General features: G+C 37.8%; 1 protein-coding gene across 1 annotated transcript in view; it reads right to left on the reverse strand.

Moving 5' to 3' along the window:
- The window catches only part of LOC107666667 (plexin-A1-like), a 74,054-nt gene that overhangs the window by 12,078 nt on the left and 44,046 nt on the right, over window positions 1-17,930 (reverse strand). Inside the window, exons 12-19 of the mRNA XM_016458086.1 lie at window positions 15,987-16,154; window positions 14,655-14,748; window positions 13,630-13,863; window positions 11,524-11,667; window positions 9,623-9,857; window positions 6,850-6,992; window positions 5,894-6,150; window positions 2,261-2,327 (exon numbers count right to left, since the gene is read on the reverse strand). Of these exons, the coding sequence (XP_016313572.1) occupies window positions 2,261-2,327; window positions 5,894-6,150; window positions 6,850-6,992; window positions 9,623-9,857; window positions 11,524-11,667; window positions 13,630-13,863; window positions 14,655-14,748; window positions 15,987-16,154 (1,342 nt within the window). The remainder of the gene's footprint in view (window positions 1-2,260; window positions 2,328-5,893; window positions 6,151-6,849; window positions 6,993-9,622; window positions 9,858-11,523; window positions 11,668-13,629; window positions 13,864-14,654; window positions 14,749-15,986; window positions 16,155-17,930) is intronic.

Genomic DNA, 17,930 nt, shown 5'->3' on the forward strand with positions numbered 1-17,930 from the left:
AACAAATTAGTGTTAACAAATTTTGCTATCAAAACAGACTGTACCTTTTTGGTCACTTACAGTGTAAACCACAGCTTTAGTGCTTAAGCTGGAGTGAAAATACAAGTTTAGAGATGAGTTTATTGCCTCAGCAATATCTTGAAGATCTAATGTGCAACTCCTAAAAAATAAATCAGACAAAACCTCCCAGGAGCGTCAGGCGTGTAAAAGCTGCTGTTTAGACGTGGAAATGAGTGGCGGGCGCGTGAACAGACCCGAGGCGAACAGACGAGCGATGGAGGGTTAATAAAAGGCTAATGACTGTGGAGGAGAGAGCTGGAGAAACACTTCAGAGCGTGATACGTGTCAAACAGCCAATCACACGCCTCTCTCTCTGCGTTTGGCTCAGTCGCTTCCTCCTACACACATTCTCTGGCTTTCATCATTCACAACTGCTGCTCTTCTCGTCTCCGTCTCACTAATTTGATCATCATCTTCGTTCTATCAGTCCCGTCTGTCTCCTGAGAGTGTGTCTCTTTTGTCTGATGCAAATGTGCCCAAATGAGAGCGCAAAACACCACAAGATCAGTGCTTTATGAAATCAAATTTTGTGTTTTTATAATGGTTAAAACACCTTCTTGTGTCTCAGCTTAATATGCAGAGGAAAAAAATGTGTAAGGCTGCTTTCAAAACATTCACACAGCTGATTCAACCAATGGTGAGAGTGTGTGGGCGGGGCTATTGGTTTATCTGACCAATGGCAGAAGGGGGTGTGGTCAGGAGCCAGTTTGAAAATATGCCACATTATTAAAGTTAAATGCGTCGCAAAAGTCGCTTCTTTAAAGCTCATGGCTAATTACCCAAAGTAATTAAACCGTATAAGACGCAGACAACTTTAATCAGCGGTGCTCGCGCTCTCAGGTGAAAACACTGCTGGATGTTTGTTGTGTCTCGTGTCCCTCACTGGGATCCGTAGCGGGACGGTGCGGCCCATCCATATGCCGGCCCTGCCACACTGGGCTCATTAGCACAGGGGATAATTAAACACACATCTGTTAATGAGCAGCAGGAGACGACACACACACACACACACACACACACACACACACACACACACACACACACACAAAACGCCCCTCACTCCAGTGTGTTATGGAAGCGCTTTATATTAATGCAAGTTCTTAAAGATTGTAATAATGAACTTCCCCTGCGGGAATGATAATGTACATCTGTCTATCTTGTATCTGAATTTCAATAAACAAACTCAAGGTGAAACAGCAATTAAACAGCAACATGATCATGTACAGATAGTGTCTGGACCTTAAATATGCAAATCAAAAACCACTGCATTTATTAAATCACTCATGACCCTGTAAAGAAAAAAATGTGGTTTACTGGTTTCAGTCAACGTTTTTGTCTGTGGATGAAAATTTCCTTTACATTTGGGTCAGTATTTTATAGCACTCATACTCATTCGTTTTAGGTCATTTTACTCTGACTGTAATGGTATATAATTTTAGTTGATAAAACTAAAAGTTGATGCAAATATCAAAATTAAAAAGAAACCAGACTAAATTGTAACCTCATTTTCAAACAAACATACAAAACCATTTAAAAGTTTGGGGTCAGTAAGACTTTTTAAATGTTTTTGAAATAAGTCTCTTCTGCTCACCAAGGCTGCACTTATTTGATCAAAAATACAGTAAAAACAGGAAAATTATGAAATATTATTACAATTCAAAATAGCTGTTTTCTATGTGAATATATATTAAACTGTAATTTATTTCTGTGATGCGCAGCTGAATTTTCAGCATCATTACTCCAGTCTTCAGTGTCACATGATCTTCAGAAATCATTCTAATATGCTGATTTGCTGCTCAAAAAAACATTTCTGATTATTATCAATGTTGAAAACAGTTGTGCTGCACAATATTTTTGTGGAAACCGAGACATTTTATTTTTCATGAGTAGAAATAGAACAGAATAGAAATCTTTTGTACCATTATAAATGTCTTTACTGTCACTTTTGCTCAATTTAATGCATCCTTGCTGAATAAAACAGTAGTGCATAAAAGTATACATGTAAATAAATGCATTGAAATTGCATAAATATTATTTTGTCAAACATAACCTAAATAGAACATGTGACAAAAGCTCTTTGAAACCAGTAAACCAGACCAGTGGAAGACCAGCAAACCTCTTCTTTGTTAGCAGGGAATCCATATAATGAGTAACATCGCTTAAGATACATGGAAACAGTCATACAGTTCCTTCCACTCACCTTGAGAAACTTGTAGAGGAGGAAAGTAAACCAGTTTGTTAGCATCTTCTCAGCCACAGACTCAGTCCTGAGGGGGAAACAAATAAATGTCAAGGATTTATTTACTTGCGTGCCGGAGTTAACCTTTAAGAGCAGAGAGAGATGCTTTGAAGGCTTCTTCGTTCCCCAATTTCCCAAGTCTCACAACAAGAAAAACCATTCCCATAACCAACATCTTTCGGGGGATGTTGTATTAAACTCCCATTTGACATCAAAGTGCCGCGGCCGAATTATTCCCTCAAACCTTCAAAGGACCCGAGCGCAAAGCAAACACGCTAATAATTTCGCATTAATAACAAACCAAAGTGCTGCTCTCTTCCCTCGCAAAGCAAACCACTAAACTTCATTAAGAAAACACCAATTAAAAATATTCTTCTGTCATTGAACAGAAACCTGGCGCACAATAACAACCCTCCGAAACAAGTCCCTCGGAATGAGGCTAATTACACGGCTTGGTAATTAACGGACCTTATTAGCGCTAATCTGCTCACGGCGTGCGAGAGGAGGTGTAGACGAGGAACCTGGTGGAATATGTTTGTTTTTAGCATCTCTGCTGAATTATTCACTCGTTAAGACCGATGCAGAGGAAAACGATAAGAGCTCGACACGAACGACACGCTGCGAGGAGTTATTAAAGAAAACCTGAGAATATTGTGCTGGAAACGTTTCTGGAGCGGTGAAAGATTGAGATTTGACTGCTCACATTTATTTGATCTTCAGGTGAGGTTTGTCAGGTGAGAGAGAGGAACAGAGACTGAGAAGCTACAGTGGAAAAATTACTCTGAAACCAAACTAGACAAGAGATCAGTACAGACAGACAAGAACCGTCATTTTTGAGGTATTGCTGAATATCGCTTGGGTGTGAATGACACAAAACCTGTCTGGCAATAATAATAATAATAGTTATAAATGAGTTAAAATGAATAAATGAATGAATAAATAAATACATATGGCATTAGTAGTAGTTGTAGTAGCGGTAATGATAATACATGGATTAAATAACTAAAATAACAATCAATAAATAAATAAAAATTATGCAAAACCATATTTTGTTTAAAGAAAATTAAGCGTTTTTTTTTGCATTTTCAGACAATATAGTGATATTATTTTCATGACAATTAAACCATTTCTCATTACTGTAACGGTACAGATACATCAGAATAGAATTTACATATTTTTGTATATAACTGATTAATCAAACCACTTTCATACAGTAATTTCTACTGTAATCAGCATGAGAAATGCTTGATTGTCATGCAAATCATGTCACAACGTGAAAGAGTATTAACTGTTCTAAAAACAGGCTTCTTTTTCTTTATGCAAATTTTTTCCTTTTAATTTTGGAGTAAATGGAAAATGTCCCATGCTATTATTGTATCTTATAAAACGGATAGTTCTGGTCCTTGATTCTGATTGGCTGAGCCGCGTTCGAAGCTGTTGTAAATTACTCTACAAACATACACCTTTGTTTACTTCTGTGTGTTGCTCGGCAACCACTTTGTTGCAACCACAACTGTTTCTGAGGAGCTACATTGTTTGGCGGAAGAATACTGAGAATACTCCGCTTCGCGTCGTGTCTAACAACGCCCCTTAGCTGTTATAAATTCACTGTAAACCACGGCTTCACGGGGCTTATTGCTTTAGTAACATTCTACTATTAGATTCATCCAAATGGATCTGGGGATGCATCTTTACTTTCGTTGCAAATAAAGCTGATGTCAAAGAGATGTACTGTAGATGAAACACTGAAATGCAAAAAGACATTTCACAAAGCGTTGACTTGTTTTTTTCTGTGATATTGATTCAAGACAGACAAGACTAAAGTCTTCATCTCTCTTCTCCTGTCACGTCTCCTCCAGGAGCTTCATCTCCCACAGCGCTCCTCGGGGAACCAGTGTGTGCTCAGGTGTGTAACACCATCTGACAGAAACAGAGCCACGGACGTGAAAGGGCAAACCGAGAAACGGAGGGATGGAGAGCAAATGTGACCCCTAGAAGTCAAACTAGAAGTCCTCATCATGTCCATTAACACTGTGACTAACCAGGTGCAACGTGGGAACTTGTGAACATCAAGCAATTAAGAGTTCAAAAAATATTTCTGTCTTGTTTCCCAGCACAAATATCTAAACATTCTTCAACCAAGATATATTTATTTAGGAAGCAAACTTACATAAGATATTAAGTCTTGTTTTCTGAAAAATGGTGAGTTCATGCTTAAACAAATCTGCCAATACAGTCAGAAAATACATTTGTTTTCCATTTGAATTAAGTTTATTTTTCTGACCCCATTGGCTTGTTTTAAGCATAAACTCACTTCATTTTGCTAGTTTTTCAGAAAGCAAGATTAATATTAGGGCTGTCAAGCAATGAACATTTTTTATCTAATTGATCACATGATGTGCTGATTAATTAATCTGATTACTGTGTTAAACTGAATCTTCATTGAATAGATATTACAAAAAAGTAGCTTTAGAAATAAATATTTAGATTTTTACATTGCATAAATAGTGATGATAACTGGCATTAACATTTTTATTTGAATATTGAAATATGACTTTTTGTAATGATACTCTCAACATGAAACTAAAACCACAAGTGTCTTAATGAGTGAGTCGTTTAGTCATTCATTCAACTGATTCATTTAAACGGCTGATTAATTCAGAAATTTAACTCTATGAATGAAACACTGTATCACCGACTCGCTCGATTTGTGCAAAAACGTGGATTCGTACAGCAACAAAAGACGCACAACACTCCTGCTGTGGCTTTGATTGGAAATATTTTCATTTGCAAAATTGAGCATAACAGACAATATTGGAAATATTGTGTCTAAAATGTAACAATACTAACTTCTTGTTTATTGAACTATTGTATAAAAATCTATATTATAAAACGGAGAGTTCCGGTCCTTGATTCTGATTGGTTGAGCTGCGTTCTAAGCTGTTGTGAATTACTCTACAAAGTAACATACACCTTTGTTTACTTCTGTGTGTTGCTCGGCAACCACTTTGTTGGAACCACAACTGTTTCTGAGGAACTACATTGTTTGGTGGAAGAATACTGTTTTTATTATCATTACACTTTATTTGCTCTGTTTTATTTTGTGAAACCGTACTGCGTATATGGAATAACCATTTTATAAAAGCAATAAGCCCCGTGAAGCCATGGTTTACAGTGAATTATAACAGCTAAGGGGGTTTTAGGCACTCTGCTTCGCGTCGTACCCAACAACGCCCCTTAGCTGTTATAAATTCACTGCAAACCACGGCTTCTTGGGGCTTACTGCTTTATCACATTTGCAATCATGCAAATATTTGGGAAAAACAGCACCATTGCTCTTGTGATATTGCAAAACTATATCATATGACATTTCTTGCCCTCATATTGAATTTTAGGAATTAGAATTAGAATTTTATTAGAATATTAGAATTTTAGCATCACGCAGTCAGTCGTCCTGCATCACGAATAGCACCAAATTAACGACAGCCCTACTTAATATCTTATGTCGTGTGCCTCAATTTAAGTCTTAAGAATTTAAGAAGATTCAAAGGAAGATTTAAGAAAGTCCATCAGATGCCTGGTAACACGTGGTACCTTCGCAGCAGGAGTTTGGGGTGGTTCTTGCTCTCCAGGTTCTTGTCGATGAGGTCAGACAGGAGCTGTTTCAGGACGCCGGTGGCGTACTCCATCTCGCCCTGCAAAGCGCTCATGATGAGAGACGCCACGTTCCCGCGGTCGCGCATGGAGAACGAGCGCTGGGCCTCTAGCGTCCGGATGAACGTCAGCAGAAAGTGCTTCTTATTCAAGAGCTGGCCGAACAGAGTCAGAGCCTTCTCCACATTCGCCGGCACCTGAGAGAGACGGAGAAACATAGGGCCTATTTACACCTGCTCACTTCATGCATTTTCTCTGATCGGATATCTATCTAGTTTCCATTTACACTTGGCCACATAAATGTGTCTATGTCTGTCTTCAATTCCCGTGCTGTACGCAAATTTAACGGAGCTCACGTCAATGAAAGCAACAGATACGTGCTGCATTTTATGCTATTTTATTCATCAACAGCTCATTTCAAGATCAAAGACCGAAACAGGAGAGAGCGCGGCATCAGCACTGGAAAGATAGGTCAGTCTCACTCCTTTTAATGAAGATGATTGTGTGTTGAGCATCTGCGACTCACTTTCAGTTTCATTTGTGGCAGTTTGCGCGTCGGCTTGCTTAAGAGATACTCAGCTACTCATCCGCGGCGATGCGTGTTGCATTATCTGACTATAACATGCCATATAGCCTATAAAATGCTCTCACGGGTTTATTATTTTAATATTTTGGGAGGAGTAAAATTTGCATATGTGGTTTCAACAACTAGATGTATTTACGGCCCAGACCACCTCCTGAAGTGGTTTGAGCGATCGGATTTAAAAGCGTTTACACCTGGTCTTTTCATGATCGGATAGCTATCGGATCAGAGAAAACGCATGAAGTGACCAGGTGTAAACAGACACATACAGTTCAGCCGAATGCATTAAATCTGACAGGTGTCCAGCTTTCACCTCCATCTCCTTCAGCACCGGATGGTCCTCTATTCCTGGGAAAAGCACTCTCATGGCGTAAGTGCGGTAATCCAGGAACGGGATTCCAGCTCCATCCAGATCCTGCGTCAGCTCATGGATATCAGTCTGCAGCTCCGCAAACGCTGGAAACACAGAGACCAAGAGAAAGAGTAAATCTTTGTGTTGTGCAAACCGCTGAGTGGAAGCTAAGACCTCCAGATTCTCCACGAAAGTTTCTAAAAAGAAGAAGAAAAAAGTTGTAGAAAATGTGAACTTCAATCAGAATTTCAGTCTGTAGTGATGTGCTCAAAGATTACCCTAAAAACCACATAGCAACATCCTGGGAAACAGCCAGAACACCCTAGCAACCACTCAGAATACCCTAGCAACCATATAACAACACCCTCAGCCTATACATCTTGCGTTTATTATCTGCATTTTTCCAAGGAGTGACTGATAAGAGTTGGAAGTGGGACTATTATTTTCAGCAGCACCTGAGCAGAGATGCACATGATTGTCTGTCTTCATTAGTTTACTAATCATTTATTAGACAGAACTGGTAAACTAAGAAAGTAAACGGTATATTTGCTTTGCTTTTCTATTATTAGTAACAGAAAGGCAAGCACTATATTAAGCTTTAATATTCAGCAAGTGTATTTTTGTTATATATCATTGTTGGTTAAACAATGGTTACTTGCTTTATATTTTTTGAACAATTTCTTAATAGGATTTAATATGATTACTTCAAGAAGTTGCTATTAATTCTGTTTATTTTATAATTTTTTTTCAACAAGTTAGGGTTAATTTGTTTCATATTTATTCATTTTCAAAATATTTACTTATAATTTACTTTACTTCTGGTAAAACCCCTTCATATCTCTGATCATTTCTTCATTACATTTAAACTACATTTTGCTACCTGTGTGCCACCAACCCCTATACCGGTTACTTTTAGACGAAACCTACGCTCCCTTTCCCCCTCCCATCTTTCCTCCGTTGTATCCTCCTCTCTTCCCTCACCTACCCATTTCTCATCTCTGGATGTGAATGCAGCAACTGACACTTTATGCTCTACTTTAACTTCTTGTCTAGATGATATTTGTCCTCTCTCCTCCAGGCCAGCACGGGCTGCCCCCTCGAACCCCTGGTTATCTGACTAAATGTAAATGTAAATGTAAATGTTATAGTTTAGTAAATATTATGTAAAACAAATATCTATTTGCAGCATGTGTTATTTGCTATTTGTTTGACCACTACTTGTCAAAATCCAACTGGAAACTGCATAAAGCCAACCAATCAGACTGGAGCTTTCTGATTTGAGATGGCTTTTAAAATGAATGGTCTGATGGCCGTGAATGACACCAGCACTTCTACCACATGGTCCTGACACTGACATTTACCTGCCACTCACCTAATCAATCTGGATGTTGTGGTTATTTATTGCCTCTTTTTATTCATCCTGGAGGACGTCTCATCACTTATCAGTGACCTGTCACTCTCACCTCCTGCTATCCATCTCTTTTATCCTCTCTTCCCTGTCCTCATCCCTTGCTCCAAGTCTGGAGACAGACAAGGTCGTCACCTCGGGCCCGACAAGAGACAGATAATGGGCGGCTCGTCTCGCCCTCATGACCACGGCGGGATAAATGATGTGAGCATCACGAGGTCATCGCTAACAGGAGACCACAGAAAACAAAGCCAATCAGAGAGAGAGAGAGAGAGAGAGAGAGAGGCGACGAGCAAACGGAAGAGGAAGATAAAATTAAACCAAGAAAACCAATCGTGAACTATTGAAAAAGATTGAAGGAGAGTGATGAGATGGAGAGAACAAACAAATTAACGTGAGAGAGAGAGAGAGAGAGAGAGAGGAGGGCCACGAGCAAACGTAAGAGGAAGATAAAATTAAACCAGGAAAACCAATTGAGAACAATTGAAAGATATTGAAGGAGAGTGATGAGATGGAGAGAACAAACAAATGAATGAAAGAGAACAAAGGAATGGATAAAGAACCAACAAAAAGTGTGAATGAATGCACAAAAGAAATATAGAAAGCAAAAAGCATGAAAGCAAGCATGAGAATGTGATCAAGAGCGAAAAAAGAAAGCAAAAGAAAGTGAATGAAAGCATGAAAGAAAGGAAAAGTGCAAAAGAAAACATGAACGCATGGAAATGTGAAATAAAGGAAGAGAGAAAAGAAAGAAAGAAAGAAAGAAAGAAAGAAAGCACATGAAAGAAAGAAAGAAAGAAAGAAAGAAAGAAAGAAAGAAAGAAAGAAAGAAAGAAAGCACATAAGAAAGAAAGAAAGAAAGAAAGAAAGAAAGAAAGAAAGAAAGAAAGAAAGAAAGAAAGAAAGAAAGAAAGAAAGAAAGAAAGAAAGAAAGCACATGAAAGAAAGTGTGGAAAAAACATGAAAAAGCGCAAGGGTGAAAAAGAAACAGAAAGAAAGAACAAAAGGAGCAAAAGAAAAGTGCACAAGGAAGAAAGCACGAAAAAAGCACAAAAGACTGAGCATTAAAAGTGCAAAAAAGTGCAAGAGAGCAAATGAAAAACAAAGGGGGAAAGGAGTGGAAGAAAGAAGTGTAAAGAGTGCAAAAGGAAGAAAATAAAGCATGAAAGAAAGCACAAAGGAGTGAAAACATTAAAAGAAAGAGTGTGAAAGAAAGAAAGGAAGAGCAGCAGACAAAAAAAAAGAGCAAAACAAAGCATGAAAGAGTGCGAAAGTCAGAAAGAGCACTGGTGAATGCAGTGATGTACAGTAATGACGCTGTTTTACCCTCTTTGCACTCCAGGGCGACTCTGGACTCCAGATTGTGCATCTGCAGCTGCAGCCGTTTGAGCGTCCGGTCCGCGTCACGGGATTTACGCTTGTATGCGATGAGGATGATGATGATGACGAGCAGAAGAAGACCTCCTCCTCCACCGATCCCGATGATGGCGGGGAGCGTCAGCAGGCTGTCGGAGTAGATCTGCAGAGTTCCTGGAGAGTATCGGAAACCTCCGGCCAAGATCTGCACAACACACACACACACACACACACACACACACACACACACACACACACACACACACACACACGCGCGCGTGCTGAGTGTCGCACATCATATCACACCACGACTGACAGCTGTCAAAACAGCCACTGCATGGAAAACAGGAACTCTCTTTCCAATGAAATAATAGATGATTCAGAAATCACTGTTATGCCTTCATGACCATGAGCTCATTAAAATCACTATTTCAACAGCAACTCAGCAGAGGTGCTGCTCCTCATTTCATTCGCAAAAAGGTCAGCCAATCATAAAAGAGGTCATTTACATATGGAACATTAGCCTGTTTTATTGTAAATGCCAGAGATGGTGGAAAATGGACATAAACCAAACTATAATTGTTTTTGGTTCAATACACCTAGAATAGAACTAGAAGTGGAGAAAATATAAAATGCATAAAATGAGCTCTTAAAACAGTTATGACTACAATAACAATCTATCCCACAGTGAATGTACCTCACAGTCCACATCTCTCAAGTGAACCTGCATTTTTAGAGGGTCTTAGAAAGAAAGGGAGCAAAAAGTGCAAAAGTAAGCACGAAAGAAAGTGTTTCGCATATGTAATGAGGAGGTGGTGCTCCTCATTTCATATGCAAAAACTCAGCCAATCATAGGTCATTTACATATGGAAGATCAGCATATTTAATTGTGAACATCAGAGAGAGGGTGGAAAATGATCATTAAAAAATAAACTACGATTGTTTTTGGTTTAAGAAACCTAAACTCACATTATAAGAGGACTTGAGGGGAAATCATAAATATAAAATGAGCTCCTAAAACTAAATATTAAAATAACAATCCATCCCACATTGTGAATGCACCTCACACAGCACCACCCAAATACATCCCATAATTCCACATCTCTCAAACAAACCTGCATCTTTAGATAATCTTAAAGGGATAGTGTTGGAAACCAAACAGTGGCTGGTCCCCATTGGCTTCCATAGTATGAAAAAATACAATGGATGTCAATGGGGTCCAGCAAATGTGTGGTAACACACATTCTTCAAAATATCTTCTTTTGTGTTCAGCAGAAGAACAAAATTCATGCAGTTTTGGAACAGCTTGAGGGTGAGTAAATGATTTTTGGCTGAACCATCGCTTTGATAATGTAGATCACACTTGAACGGGTTTAAGGAGGCTAAAGCGGTCAAAACGGGTGAGTGTGAAGTTTTATATCGCGAGTAAAGCGGTAGCTAAACGGCGTTCTCTCGCTGATATGGGTCATGATATATAGGTCGAGGACAAACATGTGGGTCGCAGCGTCTCTGTTGTTCTCACACAGAAAGAGAGCTTGGGAAAAAACATGGGAGTTATGTTTTAATAACTCTGCCATACAAAATATAATTGAACGTGCATGTGCTGCAGCAATTTAAAGATGAAACCGACTACATGTAAACACAGATCTGCGTCTCAGATTCTTTGCAAACTCAGTGTAAATAAATACAACACAAAACCCTAGAGAGCCACGACAGAAACTCCCAGCAGTAATCTGATGCTTAGAAACATGGGCTGAAACGCAGAACAATACACACGGATGAGAGAAAGAGTCATAGGATGAGACGGCGTGATAGTCGTGGGAAAGAGATCAGAGCGCTTTAAGACGGGAATCATCGCATGACACACTTACAGTGACTTTATGTTGTCCGGAGAGGTCTGGCGATTCACACATCAGCTGAGCCTCGGACACGGTTAACACACACGGCTTGTCACCGATCAGAACGGTGTAGTTTAACCTGGAGTTACCAGCAGCCGAAGGAATCAGATTCTTGCCCTGAAACACAAAAACACACACACACACAGACGTGTTTACGTTTAATCATTATCATATTTTCAACATCATCCTCAAACACTCTGCCAGTGTTTCCTTCTTAACCAAAGTTCAAAAACAACCAGTAGTTGGACTTTTATGACTCTTATGAGTCTGCTCTTTTAAATTAGTCTCAAACTAGTCTCTTAGTTTTGTTTTGAATCAGTTTATCAACTCGCTAAAGCTCAAGTCTTCAAATCCGTCTGTGCAATCGCAGTTTCTTTAGTTTAAGTAAAACATTGAAATATATTAACAGAAATATTTTGTGCATAGTATTTGTATCTTAAATTGCTAAAGAACCAGAATCTGAAGTGGAATCTAATCCTATGAACCAGTTTTGTTAACTAAAGTTAATGAAATACAACAAGTATTAAAATGACTGAAATAGAACTAAAAGTAAAGCAATTTTTTGATAGAAATATTAAAAATTACTCAAACTTAAATGGATGAAAATATTCAATTAAATATTAAATTAAAACTTAAATAAATTAAAATAGTCAACTAAAACCAATTAAAAATTTTAAAATAATTTTAAATAACACTGCCGTGAACTAGAATGGTCAAATTCCTATCCAGTCTGAACTTACGATGCGATTGCTTAACCAGATTTCCAGCACTCACTATCTCTCTCTGCCCAAGGGGCTTATGGGAAGGCAAAACCTGGAGGCAGAACCATGCATAAATATTTGCATGCTTCATTTAGAGCCGTGTGTTACTGAAGGGCTCCATTTAACATGTAGACTCAACTCATACTGCGCATTACCCAGAGGGGATTGCATGGGAAATTGAATTGCAGATAATCCGATGCATGTCATTTTTCTGAAATTATTTAACGCTGCGCATGAGTGAGGCAGGACCTCAACACCACACAAGCATTTTAATTAACTAGATTTATGAAGGCTATTTCCTTAAGTTAATGTGTCTCGGTGGCTTGGTTGCCAGGGTGTTGCTATGCGGTTTCTTAGTGGCCCAAATCTAAAAAGTTCACCCTTAAGTTTCTACGATATTCAGATCTTTAGAAATGTCCCAGGCACCTCTCTCAAGTCTCGTTTCTGCCAGCTGCCATGTGAAAATGTATTTGCTTAGAAAATTAATAACACTTCATGATCTGAACAATCAATCATGTCTGTAGCACAAAAAATAATTGTGCAAAAATGCAATGCTTTGAGACGTCTTCTATAATGGAATTTTCAACAAACTACTTGCACTGTTTATACCACAAAATGTACACAAACTGGGATGCACATATAGTAATAGTGTACTAATCTGTGTTATTTTAGTATAATACACTATTATATATTTTTATTATTTTCAAGTTTTTATTTTTAGATTTTCTGTATCAATTTTAGATAAAGTTTTAGTGATTTTATTATTATTTTTGTAATTTTATTATAAATAAATTAAAATTTCTATTTTTTTTTATTTATATTGTCTTTTTTTTTTCTAGTTTCAGTTTTAGTCAATTTTGTACTTATTTAAGGTAAGCTGCCAAGACAACATTTCTAATTTTCCAAATAATTTAAGCTCAAATTTTTATCCTACTATTTATATTTTACATAATAAAAAAAAAATAATAAAAAAAATTATGTTGATATAGTTTTTATTACTTTTTAAATTTCAGTGTTGGCATCTAGCAAACTAAACTTTCTTTCATTTTATTTATATCAGTTCATGTTTATTTGTATTTTAAGTAACGAATGGTTTTAGTTTGAGTTTTTTTATGGCTTTACTTAACTAGAATAACACTGGTACTAATAACATGTTTGAGAAATATCACTCCAATATCACTGTAAAAACTGTGCATAAATGCAACAACAGACATGCAGGTGGCCTTATAGTAGCAGTGTTGCTCTAAGGGGATTATTATGCTAAAAAATAAAGAAATACAGTACAATGGCTCCAACGCGTGTAATGAGATCTCCTCACCTTCAGGATGAGAGGAGATCCCGGTTTGAGCTCCAGCATGGACGGGCTGAAGGGTTCAAACACAGGGTCGGGATAGAAACTGAAGGTCTCGTTCACCACCAGCAGCGTCTGAACGTTATCCATGATGAACCCGATCTCATCCGGCCCGCTGCCCGCCTCTGAGAAATCCCTCTCGGACCCCACCACGGACGGCACCAGACACACCATCACGGTGTTATTCAGCACAGTGCAGTTCTGTGAGAGACAGCAAACATTAAAAGCATTACTGAAGACACTAACGCTGCTTCAGAGCCATTAAAGAGAAGACACAAGCAGCAGAGAGGAGGAAAACAGCAGCCAGATGAGCGGGTCAAGGAGAAGAAAAGGTCACATTCGCCCTGCGGGACTTTCTCAGGGCTTTATAGAGCCATTTTATGTTCTATATCCCGTCAGCCGTTGACATTTTAAAGGTTAAACTGGGAAAAGGTGATTCAATGTCACACATACGCAAAGAAAAACATGTGCAGGTATACTCGTTTGTCTGTTCATGCTGCTTTAGAGCTCAGAGGGAACAAAAAACACCATAAAACTAGTCTAGACTGCAGCGTTCAAAAGTCTGAGGTCATGTTTTTGAAAGAAGTCTCTTCTGCTCATGAGGGCTGCATTTATTTGATAAAAAATACAGTAAAAGCAGTAAAAATCTGATATATAATTACAATTTAATATAACTGTTTTCTATGTGAATATCTGTTAAACTGTAATTTATTTCTGTGATGCGCAGCTGTATTTTCAGCATCATTCCTCCATTCTTCAGTGTCACATGATCTTCAGAAATCATTCTAATCATTCTAATATGCTGCATTGCTGCTCAAGAAACATTTCTGATTATTATCAATGTTGAAGCTGCTTAATATTTTTGCAGAAATACTTTTTTAAATATTAAACTAGTGCTAAACTACTGGGTATGAATATAGAGAGAAAGGAAGGAATAATGCTGATAAACCCAATGATAAGAATGATGATGAATGTGTGTGTTAGAGACTTACGTTGACTGAAGTGACGCTGCTGTATTTGGCTCTCATCTTCGGCTCTCTGATGCTGGCGAGGTTGCTTCCAATCACTGTTAACGGGGTTCCACCACTAACAGAGAGAAAAACAGCAACGTAAACATCTAGCAAACATGAACAACTTGCTAACCATCCATAACCTCACACAACATCTGGATTTCCTTCTGAAGCCAATCAGGCGATTTGAAACACACCTACTGCATACTGAACTGTTAAAGGTGAAGAATGAAGTACATTACCATTCAAAAGTTTGGGGTTTGTCATTTTTTTTTTAAAGAAATTAATACTTTTATTCAACAAGGACACATTAGTGACATTAAAGACACTTATAATGTTACAAAAGAATTTCTGCTTCAAACAAATGCTGTTCTTTTGAACTCTCTTTGAATCAAATAATCCGGAAATATAAAATGTATCACAATTTCCATAAATATATGAAGCAGCACAACTTTGTTGTGAAGTTTTCAGCATTGATGATAATCAGAAATGTTTCTTGAGCAGCAAATCAGCATATTATAATGATTTCTGAAGATCATGTGACACTGAAGACTGGAGTAATGATGCTGAAAATACAGCTGCGCATCACAGAAATAAATTACACTTTAACAGATATTCACACAGAAAATAGCAGTTAAATTGCAAAAATATTTTACAATTTTAGTGTTTTACTGTATTTTTGATCAAACAAATACAGCCTCAGTGAGCAAAAGAGACTTCAAAAATGTAAAAAACTCTTACTGACCCCAAACTTTTGACATTTAGTAGTGCATAATACCATAGAACTTTAAAAATACAATGAAAATGCCTATATATATATATATATATATATATATATATATATGTTAATTTGCAATGAAAATGCCAACAAATAGCCATGTTAAATCAGTATAACTAGTCAGGATACGGTAAACAAGCTCACATTTCTTTAAAACAGCTGTGTTATTTGTGTATGTGAACGCTGCTTCTAAATGTCGTAAACGAACTTCCACGATTTCCAGCATAAAAGCAAACCGCTGGAGTATTAACCTGCTTAACCTGTCTCTCTCGCTCTTTCATCACTCATGTGTCTCTCCCTGTGGATGTGACACACTCAGAGTGAGTGTGTTTGCAGCATTTCTCTGCCGTCAGATTCATGTGTCTGCAGACTGTGGTGTTATCAAACCTCCAGAGATGGAGCTGCGCACGTTCACGCTGAAGCACCTGTGACTGCGAGCCGCTCTAGTGGACTATTTTATTTTCAGAGAAACGCTCTCATATAACCCTCAGAATCAAACCTGAGCGAGCAGGTCGCAGTGTGTTCATGAGTCTGACCTGGCGATGCTCCAGTCCGGCTCTATCTTCAGGATGCTGGGGTCGTCTGTGTAGTTGAACTTGACCTCCGGGTTTCTGAGTTCGGCTGCGTTTATGTCCACCATCACTGGGGTCCCTCCTGAACCCAAACCCTCTGGAGTCACACACACGATCTCACGGGTGCTTCGCCTGAACACACACACAACCACAAAACCTTCAGCTTTCCTTCTGTTAAAGGACTCGAATCACAGAGAACTGGAACTGCTTGGTCTTAAAAGTCTGATGCACTATGTCAAAATGAAACAAATTTACAATTAATTTTTTGTTACTAAATGATTCGGATCATTTATTCGGATATTTTATTGGCCAAACCTATCATAGAGAAGGACATTTTAACTAAATGTGACTTTTGTCCTTATTTTATTTAATTTCAAAAAGATTTTATTTTGGTTATTTATATATTTATTTATTTTTATTAATTTTTTAACTTATATTTTTTATATATACACTATAAATATTTTACACATATATGGAAATTTTATCAGCCATTGACAAACCCATCAGAAGGAAGCTTTTTTTGTTGTTATTCCCAACTAAATTACAAATATGAGTAATGTAGCAAAAATTGTTCTAATTTATTTCATTTAAAAATGTGTGATTTTATTTTTCTTTTATTTAATTTTTTTATTTATACTTTTATTTATAAGCATTTTATGCACACATATAGGCATTTTATTGGCCGCCAGCAATTGAAAACCCCATTAAAAAGAGGGGAAAATAGTGATTAACAACTAAATAACAACTGTGATTATTATAGTAAATATTGTGCTAATTTGTTTCATTTAAAAAAAAATGGTGAAAATGTATTTATTATTTAATTAGTTATTTTATTATCTTATTTTAATTGATTTTATCAGCCATTGACAAACTTCTCAGAGAGAAGGGCAATTTATTGCAATTTAGTTATTCACAACTAAATTACAACTGTGAGTAATGTAGTAAATAGTGTGCTCATTTATTTCATTTAAAAAAATGTGATTTTATTTATTTTTTAAATAATTTTTCTATTTTAATTTTATTTTACGCATTGTATTAGTCTTCAGCCATTGAAAAACTCATCAGAAAAAGGGGAAAATGTTGATTAACAACTACATTACACCTGTTTTTTTGTGCTAAGAAGAAGCCTGACTAACATTATAAGTGGACATCATTAAAAATAAATAAATTAAATAGAATTGGACTTGTTTCTATGCATTTTAGATTTCAGAATAAGAAAAACAACACAAACTCGTTGACCTGAACTGCGTCTGAAGGGAAGAATGAAGGCGATCATGTGTGCAGAGTGTGTGACAACACGGTTTCATCAGGTTGCATCAGGTTTGGAGGTTCAAAGATCATTCAGAGCGACGGCTCCGAACACAACAGACGTTAATCTGATCAAACCAACACATGCACGACTGACAGCTCGTTTAGTCATGTGACAGATAAGAGCAAGAAGAGATTCAGTCTGAAGGTTCTTTCCCATGTTTGATCAGACATGCATGTGTGTGTGTGTGTGTGTGTGTGTGTGTGTGTCCTTCAACACTTACTGTGTTGCCTAGGCAACTGTGCTTACAACAGGCAGCGGTGAAACCTGCTGAGTTCTGGACATATTTTTATAGGACTGTCATCACATTAGTGGAGAGGCAGGTTCAGACAGACACACTCTCACTCACTCGCTCGCTCGCTCGCTCGCGCGCTCGCTCACTCACTCACTCACTCACTCACTCACTCAGACACTCACTCACACACACACATGCTCACACGCTCACACGCTCTCACACTCTCACGCTCTCACGCTCTCTCTCTCTCTCACACACACACACACACTCTCACTCGCTCACTCGCTCACATGCTCACACACTCTCACACTCTCATGCTCTCACGCTCTCACGCTCTCTCTCTCTCTCACACACACACACACAC

This window comes from Sinocyclocheilus anshuiensis, unplaced genomic scaffold (assembly GCF_001515605.1).
Source record: "Sinocyclocheilus anshuiensis isolate Anshui unplaced genomic scaffold, SAMN03320099.WGS_v1.1 scaffold91, whole genome shotgun sequence".
Lineage (NCBI taxonomy): Eukaryota > Metazoa > Chordata > Actinopteri > Cypriniformes > Cyprinidae > Sinocyclocheilus > Sinocyclocheilus anshuiensis.